The sequence below is a fragment of the Esox lucius genome, chromosome 15, assembly GCF_011004845.1.
Source record: "Esox lucius isolate fEsoLuc1 chromosome 15, fEsoLuc1.pri, whole genome shotgun sequence".
NCBI lineage: Eukaryota > Metazoa > Chordata > Actinopteri > Esociformes > Esocidae > Esox > Esox lucius.
Window position 1 is genome coordinate 4,663,647 of NC_047583.1, and position 18,961 is coordinate 4,682,607.

Genomic DNA, 18,961 nt, shown 5'->3' on the forward strand with positions numbered 1-18,961 from the left:
CCAACAAAATATTCAGCCTTGATGAGAGTAAAAGGATTAGTAGTGACTGTCCCTAGGGCTTGGCCATTATCTTATGCGTCTGGTTCTGGTTTGCTGGGCTGTGGGGCATTGTCACAGATATAGTGCAGACTGCAGATATTGTAATAATACAATTAACATTAACACCAATTGAATTTGCTGTCTAAACTATTGGTTTTGAGACAGGAGATAAACTTCAGTTAGCCCTCTTTTGTAGAAATAAGCTGGTTCATTATTTGTACCGCTTATTATCTTTGTTGTGCATTGTATGTCAATAAGTGTAAAAGGCTGTGTAAAGGCTAAACATATATTTATTTAAATGTATCCAAAATGATACTTTTAACACAAAAAAAGTCAATCCCAAGTTGAACCAAGTTTGACGACAGGACATGTGGCGTTGATTTTCTTTACTGCATAGACGGTGACATCAACTTGACTGCATAACCACTGTCATTATCTTTACTGCATAACCGGTAACATCATCTTTACTGCATAACCGGTAACATCATCTTTACTGAATAACCGGTGACATCATCTTTACTGAATAACCAGTGTCATCATCTTTACTGCATAACCAGTGTCATCATCTTTACTGCATAACCGGTAACATCATCTTTACAGCATAACCAGAGTCATCATCTTTACTGAATAACCGGTAACATCATCTTTACTGCATAACCGGTAACATCATCTTTACTGCATAACCGGTGTCATCATCTTTACTGCCTAACCGGTAACATCATCTTTACTGAATAACCGGTAACATAATCTTTACTGCATAACCGGTAACATCATCTTTACTGCATAACCGGTGACATCATCTTTACTGAATAACCGGTAACATCATCTTTACTGCATAACCAGTGTCATCATCTTTACTGCATAACCGGTAACATCATCTTGACTGCATAACCGGTGTCATCATCTTTACTGTGTAACCGGTAACATCATCTTTACTGAATAACCGGTAACATCATTTTTACTGCATAACCGGTAACATCATCTTTACAGCATAACCAGAGTCATCATCTTTACTGAATAACCGGTGACATCATCTTTACTGCATAACCGGTGTCATCATCTTTACTGCGTAACCGGTAACATCATCTTTACTGAATAACCGGTAACATCATCTTTACTGCATAACCGGTAACATCATCTTTACAGCATAACCGGTGTCATCATCTTTACTGAATAACCGGTAACATCATCTTTACTGCATAACCGGTAACATCATCTTTACTGCATAACCAGTGTCATCATCTTTACTGAATAACCGGTAACATCATCTTTACTGAATAACCGGTAACATCATCTTTACTGAATAACCGGTAACATCATCTTTACTGAATAACCGGTAACATCATCTTTACTGAATAACCGGTAACATCATCTTTACTGCGTGTCATCAGTACCAAGCAGACACAAATCAGTTTCCATTTTCCAATTCTTCCCTGAATGCATGCAGAATTTTTTTTTTCAAACTATTCCAGTTGCCCTACTATTTGCATATTTTTTCATGACAAATAATGTAGAGATTTTTAATAGTCCCTTATATAAAACAATAGTATTAATCCCATTCTGTATGCATATAATAATACAGCCATTGCAGTTGACACATTTTTTTCTTTCTGCAATGTTGATTTCCTCTTGTCCTTGTCTTTGTTTGCATGCCTTCCGATGAAGTTTAGCTAGCCAACACAAATGGAGTTATACAGTATATTATGTGGACCAGGAAGTAAACTTTTGGCTTATATATGGGATGTGCTTGCTGCATGGTCCACTCATCATGGAGCTCTCCTTGAAATCTTGTTTCTTTTGAAGGACCAACAGAACTCTCCTGTCCACCCTGCCACATCCCCCCCTCCTCCAGTTTGGCATTGCCAGTGTTATTGTGTGGAACCTAATACAGTATGTTATGTCTGAGCTGCATATCCTCCAGGCATTAGTCGTCAAGCCTGCTGAGAGGAAGAGAGACTATGTGTGTGTGTGTGTGTGTGTTCCACGTGTATGCCTGTGTATGTGCTATACTCAGTTGGGGGGTGGTGGGGGGGGGTGAGGGTGGGTGTGGTAGTCACCCTGTCAGAGGAGAGGGGCGGGATTAGTACAATGTGTGTTCTGGCTCTGCCTGGTCGCCTGGCTGAAATACTGCTTTGACAGAATTACCCTCACTCCTGTCTAGTGCTCCAGAAGTGTAACATCATTAGTTGTCTCTTAGCACTGGAGGAGAGGTGCTTTTGCCTGCAGGCTTGGAATAGGGTCAGATGAGACGACCAGGATCCAGGTGCTCTCTGGCTTAGAGGAGACAGAGGACAACAGAGGAAGACAGAGCTCCACGTGGTAAGACGACCAGAGAAAAAGAAAATTGTAGTGTAAAAAAAAGAAATGTTATGAAATGTTTTTATTCTGTCCGTCTGCCAAGTGATGGACGGGCTATGATGGGGTTCCACTTTCTCCATGTATCTATGATGGGGTTCCACTTTCTCCATGTATCTATGATGGGGTTCCACTTTCTCCATGTATCTATGATGGGGTTCCACTTTCTCCATGTATCTATGATGGGGTTCCACTTTCTCCATGTATCTATGATCTGCAGCCATTGGGAGTTTTTCTATTGCAACTGGCTGTTATGAACAGTTGATGTTGTTGCCAAGACTGCCTGTACTCCTTGTCATGTATAAGCTTTAAATTATTTGCCACATTACTGCTGTTTTTGAGGTGAAATCTGACTTTAAGGTAGTCAAAATCTGATTCATGGATTAACCACCGCTATAACAAAGTGTGAAAAAGAAAGTCTAACTCTAGGGATTCCATTTGTGCCGTTTTGGTTTGGTATGACAGCTTTTATAACAATGCACCATGGACCTGCTCCAAATAACAATGAATTCCATGATTCAGACTATACCATGGTGTAAATGGAAGTACCATAGAAGTAACATGGGATGTTTTTGTAAGGAATGGCATTATTTAGGTTCATGGTAAGGTTTCTTTAATCCATAGGGAGCTTTTGACAAATTAATTAATCCAAACAAAATATTTTGTAAATTATACACAATATAAATGATTTGTACTTATCCTTCATTAACCTTTACTGTGCATCTTTGATTAAAAAGATTAAAGACCTTATCTTACAGGAACCACAGCTCCCATTTCCATGGCATATAAAGAAAATCAAGACAGGTGATGGAAACTGGATGTGTCACAGACTGTTTGTTCATTCAGTAACGCAATATGTTTTTTATGTGCCTGTAAAATGAATTTTGTGAGAAATGGAATTGCATTTATGCCCAAATATTGATAGAGTAACCATAATTTCAAAGTAAACTTGGAATACATGAAGACTAAGAGTGTGTAAAAGCATTTCTTAGTCAACTGATTGAGTTATGATAAACTTTACATTGTTGTTAAAGAGCAGAGGGTGAGCTGGATGTTCTGTTCCCACAACTGTCAAGGATCTTATTCTGGTGACGATGACTGATGCATGGCTGCCATTTGATAAATAAAAATAATCCTTAATCTTCCTTAATCTGATCATATACTGTAGCCTTGCAAAGTTTACCTGCACTGTGCTTGTGTGCTGTTGACTATGAAGTGCAAATGCCAAGACCAGAGGTGGCAAATGTGTTATTTAATTAATGTAACAGTCTCTTTTTCTTATTACAAAACTATCATTAGAGCTTTTATTTAGCTTTCTGTTAAGTGCATGAACAGGATCCCATGTATTTCCGCTCATCTTATTTTGTAATGTTTAGTTTGACAAAATCTCCACAGCCAGTCCGGGAGAGTCAAAGATCATGTGTCTTTCCGTGGGTACTCCAATTTACATTTAGGAAAGTTCTCCTTATCTTACTGACCTCAGGTCCCAGAATCAGTTGAGCCACGTGTTAAATGGATCATCTCTCTGCGTGTGAATCTATTTTGATTGGATTCCCCGAAATGTGCTTAAGTAGAGTTGGACATGATTGGGCCTGCACACAGAGATGGATAAAATTCCGTACAGGCATTCTTTTGTTTTGTAAACTCATTATTATTTCTATTATATTGGAAAGGGAGTCTATGATTAATTCACTAATGCAGTCAAAAAGGTTGATATACCAGTTTTTACAAAGAATTTCAGTCTCTCAAGATTTGAAAAATGTAAAACAATGCCCAAAATATCAGGTACTTCACTGATAATTACTAAGAAACTGCTAACTTTCAAGTCCTTCATTTGACAGCTTTAGAACCCCACAGGTTGTATGCTTAATTGAAGTATCTCAATTAGGCCAGGTGCTATCTAAAAAACAAAGGCGAAGTGCAGATATAGTAGTGTTACCGAAAGTCAATAGCAACAAATTACATTCAGAACATGTCCTTGATTTTGGGGGAGAAGTACAGTGGGAAATTATTTTCCTGTTTCCTAATATTCTGTTTCACAGGAAATGTCTCACCTTTCCGTCCTGTAGAGATAATTTAAGAGTGAAAAGGAAATGCTGTGTATATGTTTGTAAAAGAGCAATTCCCTCATATTACTGAATTACAAATGATAAAATATATTTTTCTTCTATTTGTTTTGTTTTACTACACTGAAACACTGAAAAAATTCAATTATTGTAAGGTACCATTTTTTTTTTTACGTTGGGTAATATTGTAAGAAAAATTGAAACATGTTGCTAGGCATAGGTATTCAACACACATTACTATTTGGTTGAGCCACATTTTGCTGCAGTAACTGCTTTAAGTCTTCTGAGGTATGCACCAGCATTGAACACGGAGTGATTTTGGCTCATTCTTCTGGGCATGTTGTTCAGGTTGGTTGGTCAACATCTGTGGATTGCAATTTTCAGATAGTTTCTCTGATTCCGAATGGACTGAGATCAGGACTTGACTAAGCCTCTGTAGGACATTTAAGTTTTTTTTGTTCTTGAGACACTCAGATATTTCTTTGGACTTGTGTTTAGTATGAATTGTGAACTTCCTCCCAAGCTGAAGATACTGATATGGAATTACAATAGAGAATACAGGGATGTATTGGGAAAAGGAAACAGTAACATGCAACACTGGGAAGGAGTTGACCTGTGTACTCTGGAGAGATAAGGTTGAGACTGAGGTTTACTATGGATCCAGAATCGATGAACAATGGACGGCTAGACGGAGGAGCTATTTTCTGGTTCCCCTTTGGTTAGACAGGGTGGATGGGAAAGGGTAGGGAAAACATTTCAAATGAACAGGTGGATGGAAGGTTTTAAACAGGTGGTTGGTTTTTATAAGAAAAAAAGGGGATTAGAAATTATGCAAGAAATGTTATGTGATCATTTCTATTTACAAAGGCTAAGCTGATCTACCCCACATAAAAATAAATGAATAAAAGCTTCAGGAACATAAAAAAAAAGTGTTCTCCCAATCTCTGATAAAACAGTTGACTAAGGTTGTAGAGTAACAAAGTAACAATATTACCATGGATACACAGAGGCAAGCCAAGGTTGGCCAGACCGCAATTAGAAGGCTGGAATGTTGTTGCCCTCAGTGGCCTTGAACCAGGGACTCTGATGTGAGAGGTTGTGTCTTTTATCGCTACGCCACAAAGCCAGACACATGCCAAGTGTGAATATTTTGCTAGACACCATTAAGCATTGTGTTTAACTGATTAACGTTGCTCATTGAGTTTACTTCCAACACAAATAGCATCTATGAACTGTCAATATAGGTAACGATAAGTTACTTTTTGTCATGTGAAAAGACAAGACAATCGTGGAAACCCCTCCTCTTTTAATGCGCTAAAGGTTTTGATCTAGCCTATATTACCCCAAAAGGCATGCACAGATGCGTAATTTGAAAATCCACCAGAAATAGTTGGAAAATAACCATAAATCATTTTATTTTAGGCTTACTGTAATGTAGATTCTTCAAGTTGTGGCCTGTGAGGTTTTTGTCCATCCTGAACTAATGCATCATTTCTGTTGATTGAGCCGAGGCTCAAACACCAGCCCCCTGCATGAGAATCTGCATCACTAACCAACATAACAAGGGGCAGACAGTCAGTCACTCATTCACTCAGTAAGAGACATTCGCTCTTCTTGACTGGCTCTGCTTGCGGTCCGACAAAAAACTCACAACAACAGACCTGCAAGGTCTGAGGTCACGGAGCACAGCAATAGCCTACGCTACATATCCACGTTCATTAACATCAACCCACTGGCGGCTACCTTAGATTTGCTTTTTTAAATGTATGTACTATATACAGTGGGGAGAACAAGAATTTGATATACTGCTGATTTTGCAGGTTTTCCCACTTACAAAGCATGTAGATGTCTGTAATTTTTATCATAGGTACTTTTCAACTGCGAGAGTGATGGAATCCAAAACAAAAATCCAGAAAATCACATTGTATGATCTTTAAGTAATTAATTTGCATTTTATTGCATGACAAGTATTTGATACATCAGAAAAGCAGAACTTAATATTTGGAACAGAAACCTTTGTTTGCAATTACAGAGATCATACGTTTCCTGTAGTTCTTGACCAGGTATACACACACTGCAGCAGGGATTTTGGCCCACTCCTCCATACAGACCTCCCGATCCTTCAGGTTTCCTTCAGGTCCCTCCAAAGATGTTATATTGGGTTCAGGTCAAGAGACTGGTTAGGCCACTTTGAGATGCTTCTTACGGAGCCACTCCTTAGTTGCCCTGGCTGTGTGTTTTGGGTTGTTGTCATGCTGGAAAACCCAGCCACGACCCATCTTCAATGCTCTTACTGAGGGATCTTGCAAGGTCTCGCAATACATGGCCCCATCCATCCTCCCCTCAATACGGTGCAGTCGTCCTGTCCCCTTTGCAGAAATGCTCTATTTTTGTCTCATCAGACCACATGACCTTCTCCCATTCCTCCTCTGGATCATCCAGATGGTCATTGGCTAACTTCAGACAGGCCTGGAAATGCTCTGGCTTGAGCAGGGGGACCTTGCGTGCGCTGCAGGATTTTAATCCATGACGGTGTAGTGTGTTGCTAATGGTTCCAGCTCTCTTCAGGTCAATTACCAGGTCCTGCCGTGTAGTTCTGGGCTGATCCCTCACCTTCCTCATGATCATTGACCCCCACGAGGTGAGATCTTGCATGGAGCCCCAGACCGAGGGAGATTGAAATCATCTAGAACTTCTTCCATTTTCTAATAATTGCGCCAACAGTTGTTGCCTTCTCACCAAGCTGCTTGCCTATTGTCCTGTAGCCCATCCCAGCCTTGTGCAGGTCTACAATTTTATCCCTGATGTCCTTACACAGCTCTCTGGTCTTGGCCATTGTGGAGAGGTTGGAGTCTGTTTGATTGAGTGTGTGGACAAGTGTCTTTTATACAGGTAATGAGTTCAAAGAGGTGCAGTTAATACAGGTAATGAGTGGAGAACAGGAGGGCTTCTTAAAGAAAAACTAACAGTTCTGTGAGAGCCGGAATTCTTACTGGTTGGTAGGTGATCAAATACTTATGTCATGCATTAAAATGCAAATTAATTATAAAAAAAAAGTGATTTTCTGGATTTTTTTAATAGATTCCGTCTCTCACAGTTGAAGTGAAACTATGATAAAAATTACAGACCTCTACATGCTTTGTAAGTAGGAAAACCAGCAAAAACAAATACTTGTTCTCCCCACTATATATGTCCATTTTCTGTGGTTCATGGCCTTGCCTCATCTTAGCAACCCCAGGCAGACTGAGGAAAGAATATCTCCTTTGTAAGGATTTACATTTCAATCAAATGCAGTGAGGTAGCAAAATCAGATCCTTCTTCTGCCATATTTTTTTTTGGTCTCCTTATTTCAGGGGCTCAAATGTAATTGGTGAAATTTACACAATCATAAATGAAATGTTCATTTTTAAGGCTTTGTCGAGAATCCTTTGCAGGCAATGACTGCTTGAAGTCTGGAATGCATTGGACATAACTGAATGCTTGGTTTCCTCATTTATGATGCTTTGCCAGGCCTTTACTGCAGCTGTCTTCAGTTTTTGTTTCCTTGTGGGTCTTTCTACCTTAAGTTTTTTCTTCGGCAAGTGAAATGTCTTCTGTCACATCATCAATAAACACTAGTAACTCAGTGCTATTGGAAGCCATGCATGCCCATGCCATCACACTGGCTCCACCGTGTTTTAAAGATGATGTAGTATGCTTTAGATCATCAGCCATTCCAAGCCTTCTCCATACTTTTTTATTCCCATCATTCTGGTACAGGTTGATCTTAGTTTCATCTGTCCAAAGAATGCTGTTCCACAACTGGGCAGGCTTTTTTGGATGTTTTTTGGCAAAGTCTAATTCGGCTTTTCTATTCTTGAGGCTTATGAATTATTTGCACCTTGTGGTGAATCCTCTGTATTTGCTCTCGTCAAGTCTTCTCTTTATGGTAGACTTGGATAATGATATGCCTACCTCCTGGAGAATGTTCTTAACTTGGCTGGATGTTGTGAAGGGGATTTTCTTTATCATGGAAAGGATCCTACGATCATCCACCACTGTTGTTTTCCGTGGACGTCCAGGCCTTTTTGTGTTGAACTTTTTTTTTCTCAGAATGTACCAAACTGTTGATTTGGCCACACCTAATGTTCCTGCTATCTCTCTGATGGATTTTTTATTATTTTTTGCAGCCTAAGGATGGCCTGTTTCACTTGCATTGAGAGTCCCCTTGACTGCATGTTGTGTGTTCACACCAACAGCTTCCAACTGCAAATGCCACACCTGGAATACATTTCAGACCTTTTACCTGCTTAACTGATGAAGAAATAACGAATGAATTGCCCACACAGCTTTCGAGTCAGTTGTCCAATTACTCATGTTAAAGTTCAAAACCGTTCCTCCAATTTGGATGTGAATACCCTCAAATTAATTATTATTTACCTGTAACTTGAATATATTTTGGTAAACTAACAAAATAACAAAACTTGTTATTTTATAAGTGTCCACTTACTTCCGGACCTAATTGTATGAACCTGTCAATGTTGCTCCAAAAATAAATACTTTACCTGAGAGTACAATCTAATATTATTGCTCAACTTTCTTCATCCATCTAAAGACAGGTGTTATGATGTAACCACAGGGCCGTAGCTAACGTGAGAAAATAGCTTGGCAGGAGCCTTAAGGCCATGTAGTATTGAGACATCACAAGTGTTTTGCCATGACTCCAGTTCAAGACTAATCTTGTCATAAAGGTGACTTGATATAACATGTTTCATATCACAGGTTTTATTTCAAAAGCACAGTAATGCTGAGGAAATTATTGATGGTGTTGCCTATAAAATAAATGTGATAGAATACAGGTGAGGAGTGTTTAATTATTCAAAGCTGGGGAAAAAGTCTGAAGGGAAAACAATATGACTTATCTGGACAGTCTGAGATTTGAAGAAACATACGTACAGTTGGGCAAAAAAGTATTTAGTCAGCCACCAATTGTGCAAGTTCTCCCACTTAAAAAGATGAGAGAGGCCTGTAATTTTCATCAGAGGTACACTTCAACTATGAGAAACAAAATGAGAAAATAAATCCAGAAAATCAAATTTTTTATGAATGTATTGGTAAATTCCTCTGTAAAATAAGTATTTTGTCAACTACAAACAAGCAAGATTTCTGGCTCTGACAGACCTGTAACTTCTTCTTTAAGAGGCTCCTCTGTCCTCCACTCATTACCTGTATTAATGGCACCTGTTTGAACTTGTTATCCGTATAAAAGACACCTGTCCACAACCTCAAGCAGTCACACTCCAAACTCCACTATGGCCTAGACCAAAGAGCTGTCAAAGGACACCAGAATCAAAATTGTAGACCTGCACCAGGCTGGGAAGACTGAATCTGCAATAGGTAAGCAGCTTGGTGTGAAGAAATCAACTGTGGGAGCAATTATAAGAAAATGGAAGACATACAAGACCACTGATAATCTCCCTCGATCCGGGGCTCCACGCAAGATCTCACCCCGTGGGGTCAAAATGATCACAAGAACAGTGAGCAAAAATCCCAGAACCACACGGGGGGACCTAGTGAATGAGCTGCAGAGAGCTGGGACCAAAGTTACAAAGGCTACCATCAGTAACACACTACGCCGCCAGGGACTCAAATCCTGCAGTGCCAGACGTGTCCCCCTGCTTAAGCCTGTACATGTCCAGGCCTGTCTGAGGTTTGCTAGAGAGCATTTGGATGGTCCAAAAGAGGATTGGGAGAATGTCATATGGTCAGATGAAACCAAAATAGAACTTTTTGGTAAAAACTCAACTCGTCTTGTTTGGAGGAGAAAGAATGCTGAGTTGCATACAAAGAACACCATACCTACTGTGAAGCATGGGGGTGGAAACATCATGCTTTGGGGCTGTTTTTCTGCAAAGGGACCAGGACGACTGATCCGTGTAAAGGAAAGAATGAATGGAGCCATGTATCGTGAGATTTTGAGTGAAAACCTCCTTCCATCAGCAAGGGCATTGAAGATGAAATGTGGCTGGGTCTTTCAGCATGACAATGATCCCAAACACACCACCCGGGCAACGAAGGAGTGGCTTCGTAAGAAGCATTTCCAGGTCCTGGAGTGGCCTAGCCAGTCATCAGATCTCAACCCCATAGAAAATCTTTGGAGGGAGTTGAAAGTCTGTGTTACTCAGCGACAGCCCCAAAACATCACTGCTCTAGAGGAGATCTGCATGGAGGAATACCAGCAACAGTGTGTGAAAACCTTGTGAAGACTTAAAGAAAAAGTTTGACCTCTGTCTTTGCCAACAAAGGGTATATAACAAAGTATTGAGATTAACTTTTGTTATTGACAAAATACTTATTTTCCACCATAATTTACCAATAAAGTCATTCAAAATATTTTTCAGGATTTTTTTTTCTCATTTTGTCTCTCATAGTTGAAGTGTACCTATGATGGAAATTACAGGCCTCTCTCATCTTTTTGAGTGGGAGAACTTGCACAATTGGTGGCTGACTAAATACTTTTTTGCACCACTGTACGTTGGTACGGTTCAACAAATCCACCCACTGGAGAATATTCATAATAAGAAATTGTCATGATGAGAAACATTTTGCTGGATGGGAGAAAAGACAATGGGTTATAAAGAATAACAGGAAGTGGAAAATTGAACCGCCCAAAATATCCTGTGGTCTGGGTAACAAAGGGTTGTTCCACTTTCTGGTCCACTTCCTAGGGTCAGGTTTTGGATGTCTCCGTTTTTGGACGTCTCCATAACATTTCTATGTTAAATGTATTTTGGTTCTGTTTGTTGTGTTTCTATGTTACCGATAATTGCATTTGTGTGTATGTGTGTTTTTATCATGATGATCTGTTAAATAGTTTCCAGTGTTCTTTCTCCCTGGCAGAGCTAGTCACAGAGAGGAATGAAAAATGACAACATGAAGAAAAATAACAACTCTGAGATTAATCCCAGAAACTTGATGTCTTTGTAATAGTATGAAAGAGTTCATCTGAAATTTGAGTTGAACTCTTTCATACTATTACAAAGACATCACGTTTCTGGGATTAATCTCAGAGCTGTTATTTTTCTTCATGTTGTCATTTTTCATGTTCTTTTTTTGTATTGATTTGTCTCTATCTCTCTATTTAGTTTCACCAGTTCCCTGTGTTTGGTATTGGTCATTGTATTGTTGGATGTCGCTGTTTGATGTTTATGTTAGGTTCAGAGCATTGTAAGCAAGTAAGCCTTTGAATAAAATAACCTGTGTGATTCCCCTCTGTGCCTGGGTCTTGCCTACAAACTGTGACAGTCTCCTGTATTTGTCAAATAAAGAAAGTCATAGTAAATGACAAAAGACTTAAAAAGGATACCCAGCCTGGATACATAAAGACACATATTCAAATGTATGTTTTACAGACTGTGAGAAAATGATCATAAAAACATTTCCATTTCAGAAGCTTTGAGGATTAGTAATGAATCTCTATCCTAGCTCATATTGCTGCTCTACACTCAAACCTTGTTCTAGCCACAAGAGCGTTCCACGTCACAGACGTATGGAAAATTAGGTTAAAATCAAAGGGGTTGCAGTCTAAAAGGTGATTCATGTCCTACAGAATAAAAAAGAAACCAGGCAAGCCTAGTTCAGCCTGGCCACAATAGAAAACATTGCCCTCATGAGATCCAAACCCAGTTCACCCACGTGAAAGGCTGTGTCACTAACCACTACACCACAGAGCTCTACGTAGAACGGGTGTCAGTATAGCCTCTTGTGTCTATCCTGAACAAATCCTCTTTTGCAACTAGTCGTTTAAACAGCTAATTGGCCAATCGTGAATGATATAGATATAGTTAAATTGACTAACGTTTTTTACTAAGTTTACCTCCACCACAAATAGCATATATGAACTGTAAGCTTTTGCCACTGGCCGTTTGAACAGCGTATTAGCTAGTAATAGGCTTTACCAGTATCTACTAACTTACTGGACTAGTCATAGGAACTGAGCAATTGCTAGCGAGTCTGTCAAAGCTATTTCATTTCATGGCATAAGAATGTATTTTTTACTTTCATGGCATAACAATGTACTTTTTTCTTTCATTCGTGAATGACATTGAAACAGTAACTATCAATAAAGACAGCGATAAGTAACTTTTTCATCAAGTGAAGCAACGAGAGAATCGTGGAAATAAAATAAATAAAGGTTGTTGTTCACAATAGATTCAAACTTCAGTCTTCCATGTGAGAGGCACTGTCTTAAACCACAACGCCACAGCATTACACATTTCTTTATAGTTGCTAAACACTATTGATCATTGTGATGAAACAACTATTGTTTCTTATTAAGTTGACCTTCACCCCAAACCGTAAACTGTGTTATTTCAGTATAAACTGTGTTATTTCAGTATAAACTGTGTTATTTCAGTATATTTACTTTAACATAGTCACTGGAGGTTGTAGCCTGCAAAGTTTCGTCTATACGGAAGAAACCATCATGCGTACTTCGCTTCGCCTGCAAGGAGATACGATAGGATATAGTTTGCATGTCCGCTTCTCTAACCATTACGCTATTCGAGAAGTTGTAGTCAGTCAGTCAGACAGACAGACAGAGACATTCACTCTTCTTGGCCAGCTCCGCTTACGCGGTCCGGCAAAAATCCCACACACAGGTCTCCATAAAGGACAAATGTGTGCTACAGCATTCCAAACTGTATATACAGGGTTGGGTGGGTTACTTTTTAAATGTAATCCATTACAGTTACAAGTTACCTGTCCACATTTGTAATCAGTAACATAACTTTTTAATTACTCAAACTCAGTAACGTAATTACCTTGAATTACTTTTAGATTACTTTAATATTAAGAGGCATTGGAAAAAAAATAGGAATAGCCTATAACCAATTGTAACATATTTTGCAGGATCAATCAACGTTAGAGTTTACATAGCTGGCCAAAAACTGTATTTTCATGCACTTGTGTAAACTGAATCTGATGTTTTGCTACACAACTGTTGTCAAAATGTTGCAAAAGGCCCAGGCACGTGAATGCACGTTGGCAATCGTGAACACCTGCACAAAAATACATTTTACCTGCGTGAACGTAACCTGTGATTATTAGGGCAACCAACAATGAATTTTCAAAACACAAATGAAAGAAATAAACTGTGATTACACACCTGCACTCATAGCTTACATTAAATGCGGTCAGCAGCTAATGATAACCACAATTTTCTGAGATGCAAAGCAAAAGCAGGACCATATGGCCTACCTGTATAGACGGAGTTGAGGTGGCTGCGTCAATTGCAAATCATCATCCTTTGGCAAAGTGCTTCCCAACGCATGTTCTCCTCAAATGTCATGATAAATTCCGTATAATGTTTTATTTTGAAAGTAGTGCTATGTTACAGCTATCAAACAAATAGTTGCCTAATCTTCAAAACTCTTCCTGGCTGTGTCGTTTGGTGTGTTTGACAAATAGACCTTGAAACTTAAAAATATATAACGTTACATGTAATGGATTACTTGTAATCAGTTACTCCCCAACTCTGTGTTTATATTATTATTGAGCCCTTTGCGGACACCTAGCTTACTCTTTAAAATGGAGGTTACACAAAATAGCTATTGTAATAACAACATGCAGATCCTTTTTTCTGAGATCGTTTTTATCTTTATTTAAACAGGGAGGACTGAGACCGTGATCTCTTTTTCAAGGGTGCCCTACATACACTCACCTAAAGGATTATTAGGAACACCTGTTCAATTTCTCATTAATGCAATTATCTAATCAACCAATCACATGGCAGTTGCTTCAATGCATTTAGGGGTGTGGTCCTGGTCAAGACAATCTCCTGAACTCCAAACTGAATGTCAGAATGGGAAAGAAAGGTGATTTAAGCAATTTTGAGCATGGCATGGTTGTTGGTGCCAGACGGGCCGGTCTGAGAATTTCACAATCTGCTCAGTTACTGGGATTTTCACGCACAACCATTTCTAGGGTTAACAAAGAATGGTGTGAAAAGGGAAAAACATCCAGTATGCGGCAGTCCTGTGGGCGAAAATGCCTTGTTGATGCTAGAGGTAAGAGGAGAATTGGTCGACTGATTCAAGCTGATAGAAGAGCAACTTTGACTGAAATAACCACTCGTTACAACCGAGGTATGCAGCAAAGCATTTGTGAAGCCACAACACGCACAACCTTGAGGCGGATGGGCTACAACAGCAGAAGACCCCACCGGGTACCACTCATCTCCACTACAAATAGGAAAAAGAGGCTACAATTTGCACAAGCTCACCAAAATTGGACAGTTGAAGACTGGAAGAATGTTGCCTGGTCTGATGAGTCTCGATTTCTGTTGAGACATTCAGATAGTAGAGTCAGAATTTAGCATAAACAGAATGAGAACATGGATCCATCATGCCTTGTTACCACTGTGCAGGCTGGTGGTGGTGGTGTAATGGTGTGGGGGATGTTTTCTTGGCACACTTTAGGCCCCTTAGTGCCAATTGGGCATCGTTTAAATGCCACGGCCTACCTGAGCATTGTTTCTGACCATGTCCATCCCTTTATGACCACCATGTACCCATCCTCTGATGGCTACTTCCAGCAGGATAATGCACCATGTCACAAAGCTCGAATAATTTCAAATTGGTTTCTTGAACATGACAATGAGTTCACTGTACTGAAATGGCCCCCACAGTCACCAGATCTCAACCCAATAGAGCATCTTTGGGATGTGGTGGAACGGGAGCTTCATGCCCTGGATGTGCATCCCACAAATCTCCATCAACTGCAAGATGCTATCCTATCAATATGGGCCAACATTTCTAAAGAATGCTTTCAGCACCTTGTTGAATCAATGCCACGTAGAATTAAGGCAGTTCTGAAGGCGAAAGGGGGTCAAACACAGTATTAGTATGGTGTTCCAAATAATCCTTTAAGTGAGTGTACATTAACAGAAATACAACCTGCTAAAATACTTTTAAAAACATAACATGGCAAAACAATATATAATTAAGAAAAAAATTGTATTCATTAAAATAAATCACAAAAAATCTTACTCACTCCCTGGTGTTCAACACAAAACTTTTGGAATTGCATCAGTGACATCTACCAATTTCAATACGTTCTGTATATCATTCCAAAAGCTGGGTGCATGAAACTAAAAGCTGATTTTCCCAGGAAGTGAAAAAAGTGACCGCTAGCATAGTCGATGGGAAGATCTTTTGACGAGTGGGTTCAGGGAATATAAACTGACAAATGCACTTTCAGATCAACCACAGTGGTACTATAAAGGCCGTGTTTCATTTCTCTAGAACAGTTTCATAGAGTAGAGAAATATTGAACAAATGCTCGGGTATAGAAGTCATATTGTTTTTACTAAACTGATGGAAAATACAGCTTTTAAAGGGGCACATGCATGTTGCAAACAAAGTTTTACGGGGACTGGACATACAGTTCTGGAGAATACGTTTTGAACTACAGAACGTCATTTAACTTTTACTGAAAATGTATTGCATGATTTTTTCTTATTTTCTTATTTTGATCTTTTTGCATTGTTTCGGAAAGTGGGCTAATAGTACAGAAGGAGCAAATCAAGGGGACATTTTAAATTTGCTTCGATGGTGGCACAGCGGGTATGATGCTGAAACCCATCCAGCAGCTTTAATTACTCAGGTTTGTTTATGCAAAACCTGTCTGATTAGTATAGCCTACTTTTGTACAGTATACCATTATTATGAACACAAGAAACAATTTTCCTGGAGCTAAAAAATCCATTACGAGATATTACTTCATTTTTTCATGAACATTTATTTATTTTTATCATCCCTGTTGCAGTCACGTGTCCTAGAGCAGTTACTGTAACCCCAAAAAGATTTTACACTGCTTGGAGTACCCCTAAAGTACCCCCTAGTGTTAATTTCACTAGTAAGCCTATGAGTTTTTTCAAGTACCCCCTGTGGAGAGACCAAGTACGCCCAGGGGTCCGAGCTGCTAAGAAAACAACAATATAGGAAACCCTTTGACACCTTTATTCAAGAACACACTCTTTACTTACCGGTTCTCTCTCTTTATAGATTGCATCATCTGTCAACCCCGCATCCATTTCCTCCCAGTAAAAAGGAGTCATCTGCAGAAACGTTTCTGTTGGAGGAGAGACAGAGAAAGGCCAAAGAGGCGAGAGGAGAGGTCGCTCCTGCAATGGGCAAACAGAACAGCAAGCTACGGCCAGAGGTGCTGAATGACCTGCGCGAGAATACAGAGTTCACTGACTACGAGCTCCAGGAATGGTACAAGGGCTTCCTAAAAGACTGCCCCACGGGACATCTGACTGTGGAGGAGTTCAAGAAGATCTACGCCAACTTCTTCCCATACGGTGACGCCACCAAGTTTGCCGAGCACGTCTTCCGCACGTTTGACACCAATGCAGACGGGACAATAGACTTTCGGGAGTTCATAATTGCACTGAGCGTCACGTCGCGGGGCAAGCTGGAGCAGAAGCTCAAGTGGGCTTTCAGCATGTATGACCTGGATGGGAACGGCTACATCAGCCGCGCGGAGATGCTAGAGATCGTACAGGTTCGCAGAGAAAACACGTCTCTTGGCTTAGGCAATCCCCATCAAACACATGTGGAAAATCAAATATTGTTTGATTGATTGAAGACCGGTTGTGTCAGTAACAAAACAGTTTTAGTATTTTTTTTATACTTGCAGCAACAGAATTGGAAAGTGCTGTATACCAATTAAAGCATTTCTCAAGAAGTGCACCAAAAAATCTGTAGTGTTCTACCCACTCAACACGAAAGTATAGTTTTACTCCAAACATTTTATACAAATAACATTTTTTGAATGAGATATTTTAGCTTTGGTTCCCATGGTTCTCCCACTGCCTATCGATCTGTGTGTTGTATGTCCATAGGCCATTTACAAAATGTTATCCTCGGTCATGAAGATGCCAGATGACGAATCCACTCCTGAGAAAAGGACAGACAAGATCTTCAGACAGATGGACTCAAACAAAGATGGTAAGAAACCCCACACAGCACTCACTTGAAATTGCACAGACCCCCCCCCAAATACAGGGAATAGGGTGAATGTTTGACTAAACCAACCATTCTTAATGCAATATTAAACTGTTTTTTTTTCTCTCTGCAAGACTTCTTAACAACCATCTCTTTAAACTGTATGGCTGCTCTTCCTGACTCCCTGAGTTTGATAGCAATGATTGGAGGAGGGAATGCCAAGTGTTTCGGCACTCAAAAAATTGGTCAGCAGTCCTTGATCAGGTGCATCTCAACAATTTTACCATGGCAAGGTGGCACCCTCAGGTTGGGTTGACTATGTGAATGTGTTGCCTTACCATTGACCATTGACCATGGTCCTAACAGTAAACCACTGAATGGTAGCGTCCGAGTGCAGAAGAGAGGAAAGGAAGCCAGTTTACACTGCATGCATTACTTTCCATCCACACATTAGTTCACACCTCAGTAAGATTTCAGTTAATATTTTAAAGCTTTTATGAATGACCAAGTAGCTCATTCAGTCATGTGGTTTGTTACTGCAGGGAGACTGTCTCTGGAGGAATTCATCAAAGGTGCCAAGAGCGACCCGTCCATAGTTCGACTACTGCAGTGTGACCCGAGCAGTGCCAGCCAGTTCTGATCACACACACGGATTCTAAATATTGCAAATATTATAACCAGCGTTTCAATGATCAATGGTTTTGTACTGTTAAGCTCCTGTTCAGTCCATAGGGGAATATTTCCTGAATGTAATTTAACACTGTATTTTTCTGTAAGTGTAATTTGTGTCCATGTTTTGAACGACAAGTATGTTTTAGCATAGGCCGCGTAGTCATTTCATTGAAAATTAGCAACTAAGTATTTACATAAAGCCCCCTTGATCCACACAGTCAGGAATTTTCAAATCCCTCACCAAAGTAGTAAGTTACGGCAATGTATCAATACTGCCAGCAAAAACAAAAGCCATGCCGAAAAACCAGATCCTTATCATCTACAAACATATATGAAGGCAATTTGAAGACAAATCTAAAACTCCCTGTGTCAATAACATTTTCAGGTTTGCAAAGTAAACACCTATTATTGGGACAAACGCCTTTGTTCCAATAACCAATAAGACATTTCTCAGTTCGTTAGCATAGCACAAGTGGGAGTAGCTCTTGTATCTTGACTGTAGTGCAAAAAATACATGTAACTTACCAAAAGCACCAACATTTAGTTTTTAAACCACAAGAGAATAAATAGTGACTAACCAGCATTGCTGTGAGATATATTTGCCAAATACAACGTGCTTTTTAGCATTGTCTGTAGATTATGTATAGTTGTGTACAGTAGGTTCAACTATACATGCTCAAAATGGTCCATTTACATTTTCCTATAAAGGTTGTGTCATGAAATCCCTACAATATAATTGGTGCCCTGCAGTGCTATTTATTTGTGGTATTTAAAAAATAATATTAAAAATCATTTTTACCAGAAGTTAGGTTTTATATCTACTACCATTGCTATATTCTC

At 39.5% G+C, this 18,961-nt stretch overlaps 1 protein-coding gene across 1 annotated transcript; it reads left to right on the plus strand.

Moving 5' to 3' along the window:
* The first annotated feature begins 2,190 nt into the window (after positions 1-2,190).
* LOC105015955 (hippocalcin-like protein 1) lies at positions 2,191-18,946 on the plus strand. The gene is made up of 4 exons (XM_010879449.3): positions 2,191-2,358; positions 16,505-17,006; positions 17,347-17,452; positions 17,992-18,946. Exons 2-4 carry the CDS (start codon positions 16,629-16,631, stop codon positions 18,087-18,089), a joined length of 582 nt encoding a protein of 193 aa, XP_010877751.1. The 5' UTR covers positions 2,191-2,358; positions 16,505-16,628; the 3' UTR covers positions 18,090-18,946.
* The last annotated feature ends 15 nt before the right edge of the window (positions 18,947-18,961 follow it).

Excerpts from the sequence above, each read along its gene's own strand:
- LOC105015955 (XM_010879449.3), top strand. The coding sequence starts at position 16,629 with ATGGGCAAACAGAACAGCAAGCTACGGCCAGAGGTGCTGAATGACCTG. Across the intron at positions 17,007-17,346 it reads AGATGCTAGAGATCGTACAG|GCCATTTACAAAATGTTATC; the intron begins GTTCGCAGAGAA and ends GTATGTCCATAG. Across the intron at positions 17,453-17,991 it reads GATGGACTCAAACAAAGATG|GGAGACTGTCTCTGGAGGAA; the intron begins GTAAGAAACCCC and ends TTGTTACTGCAG.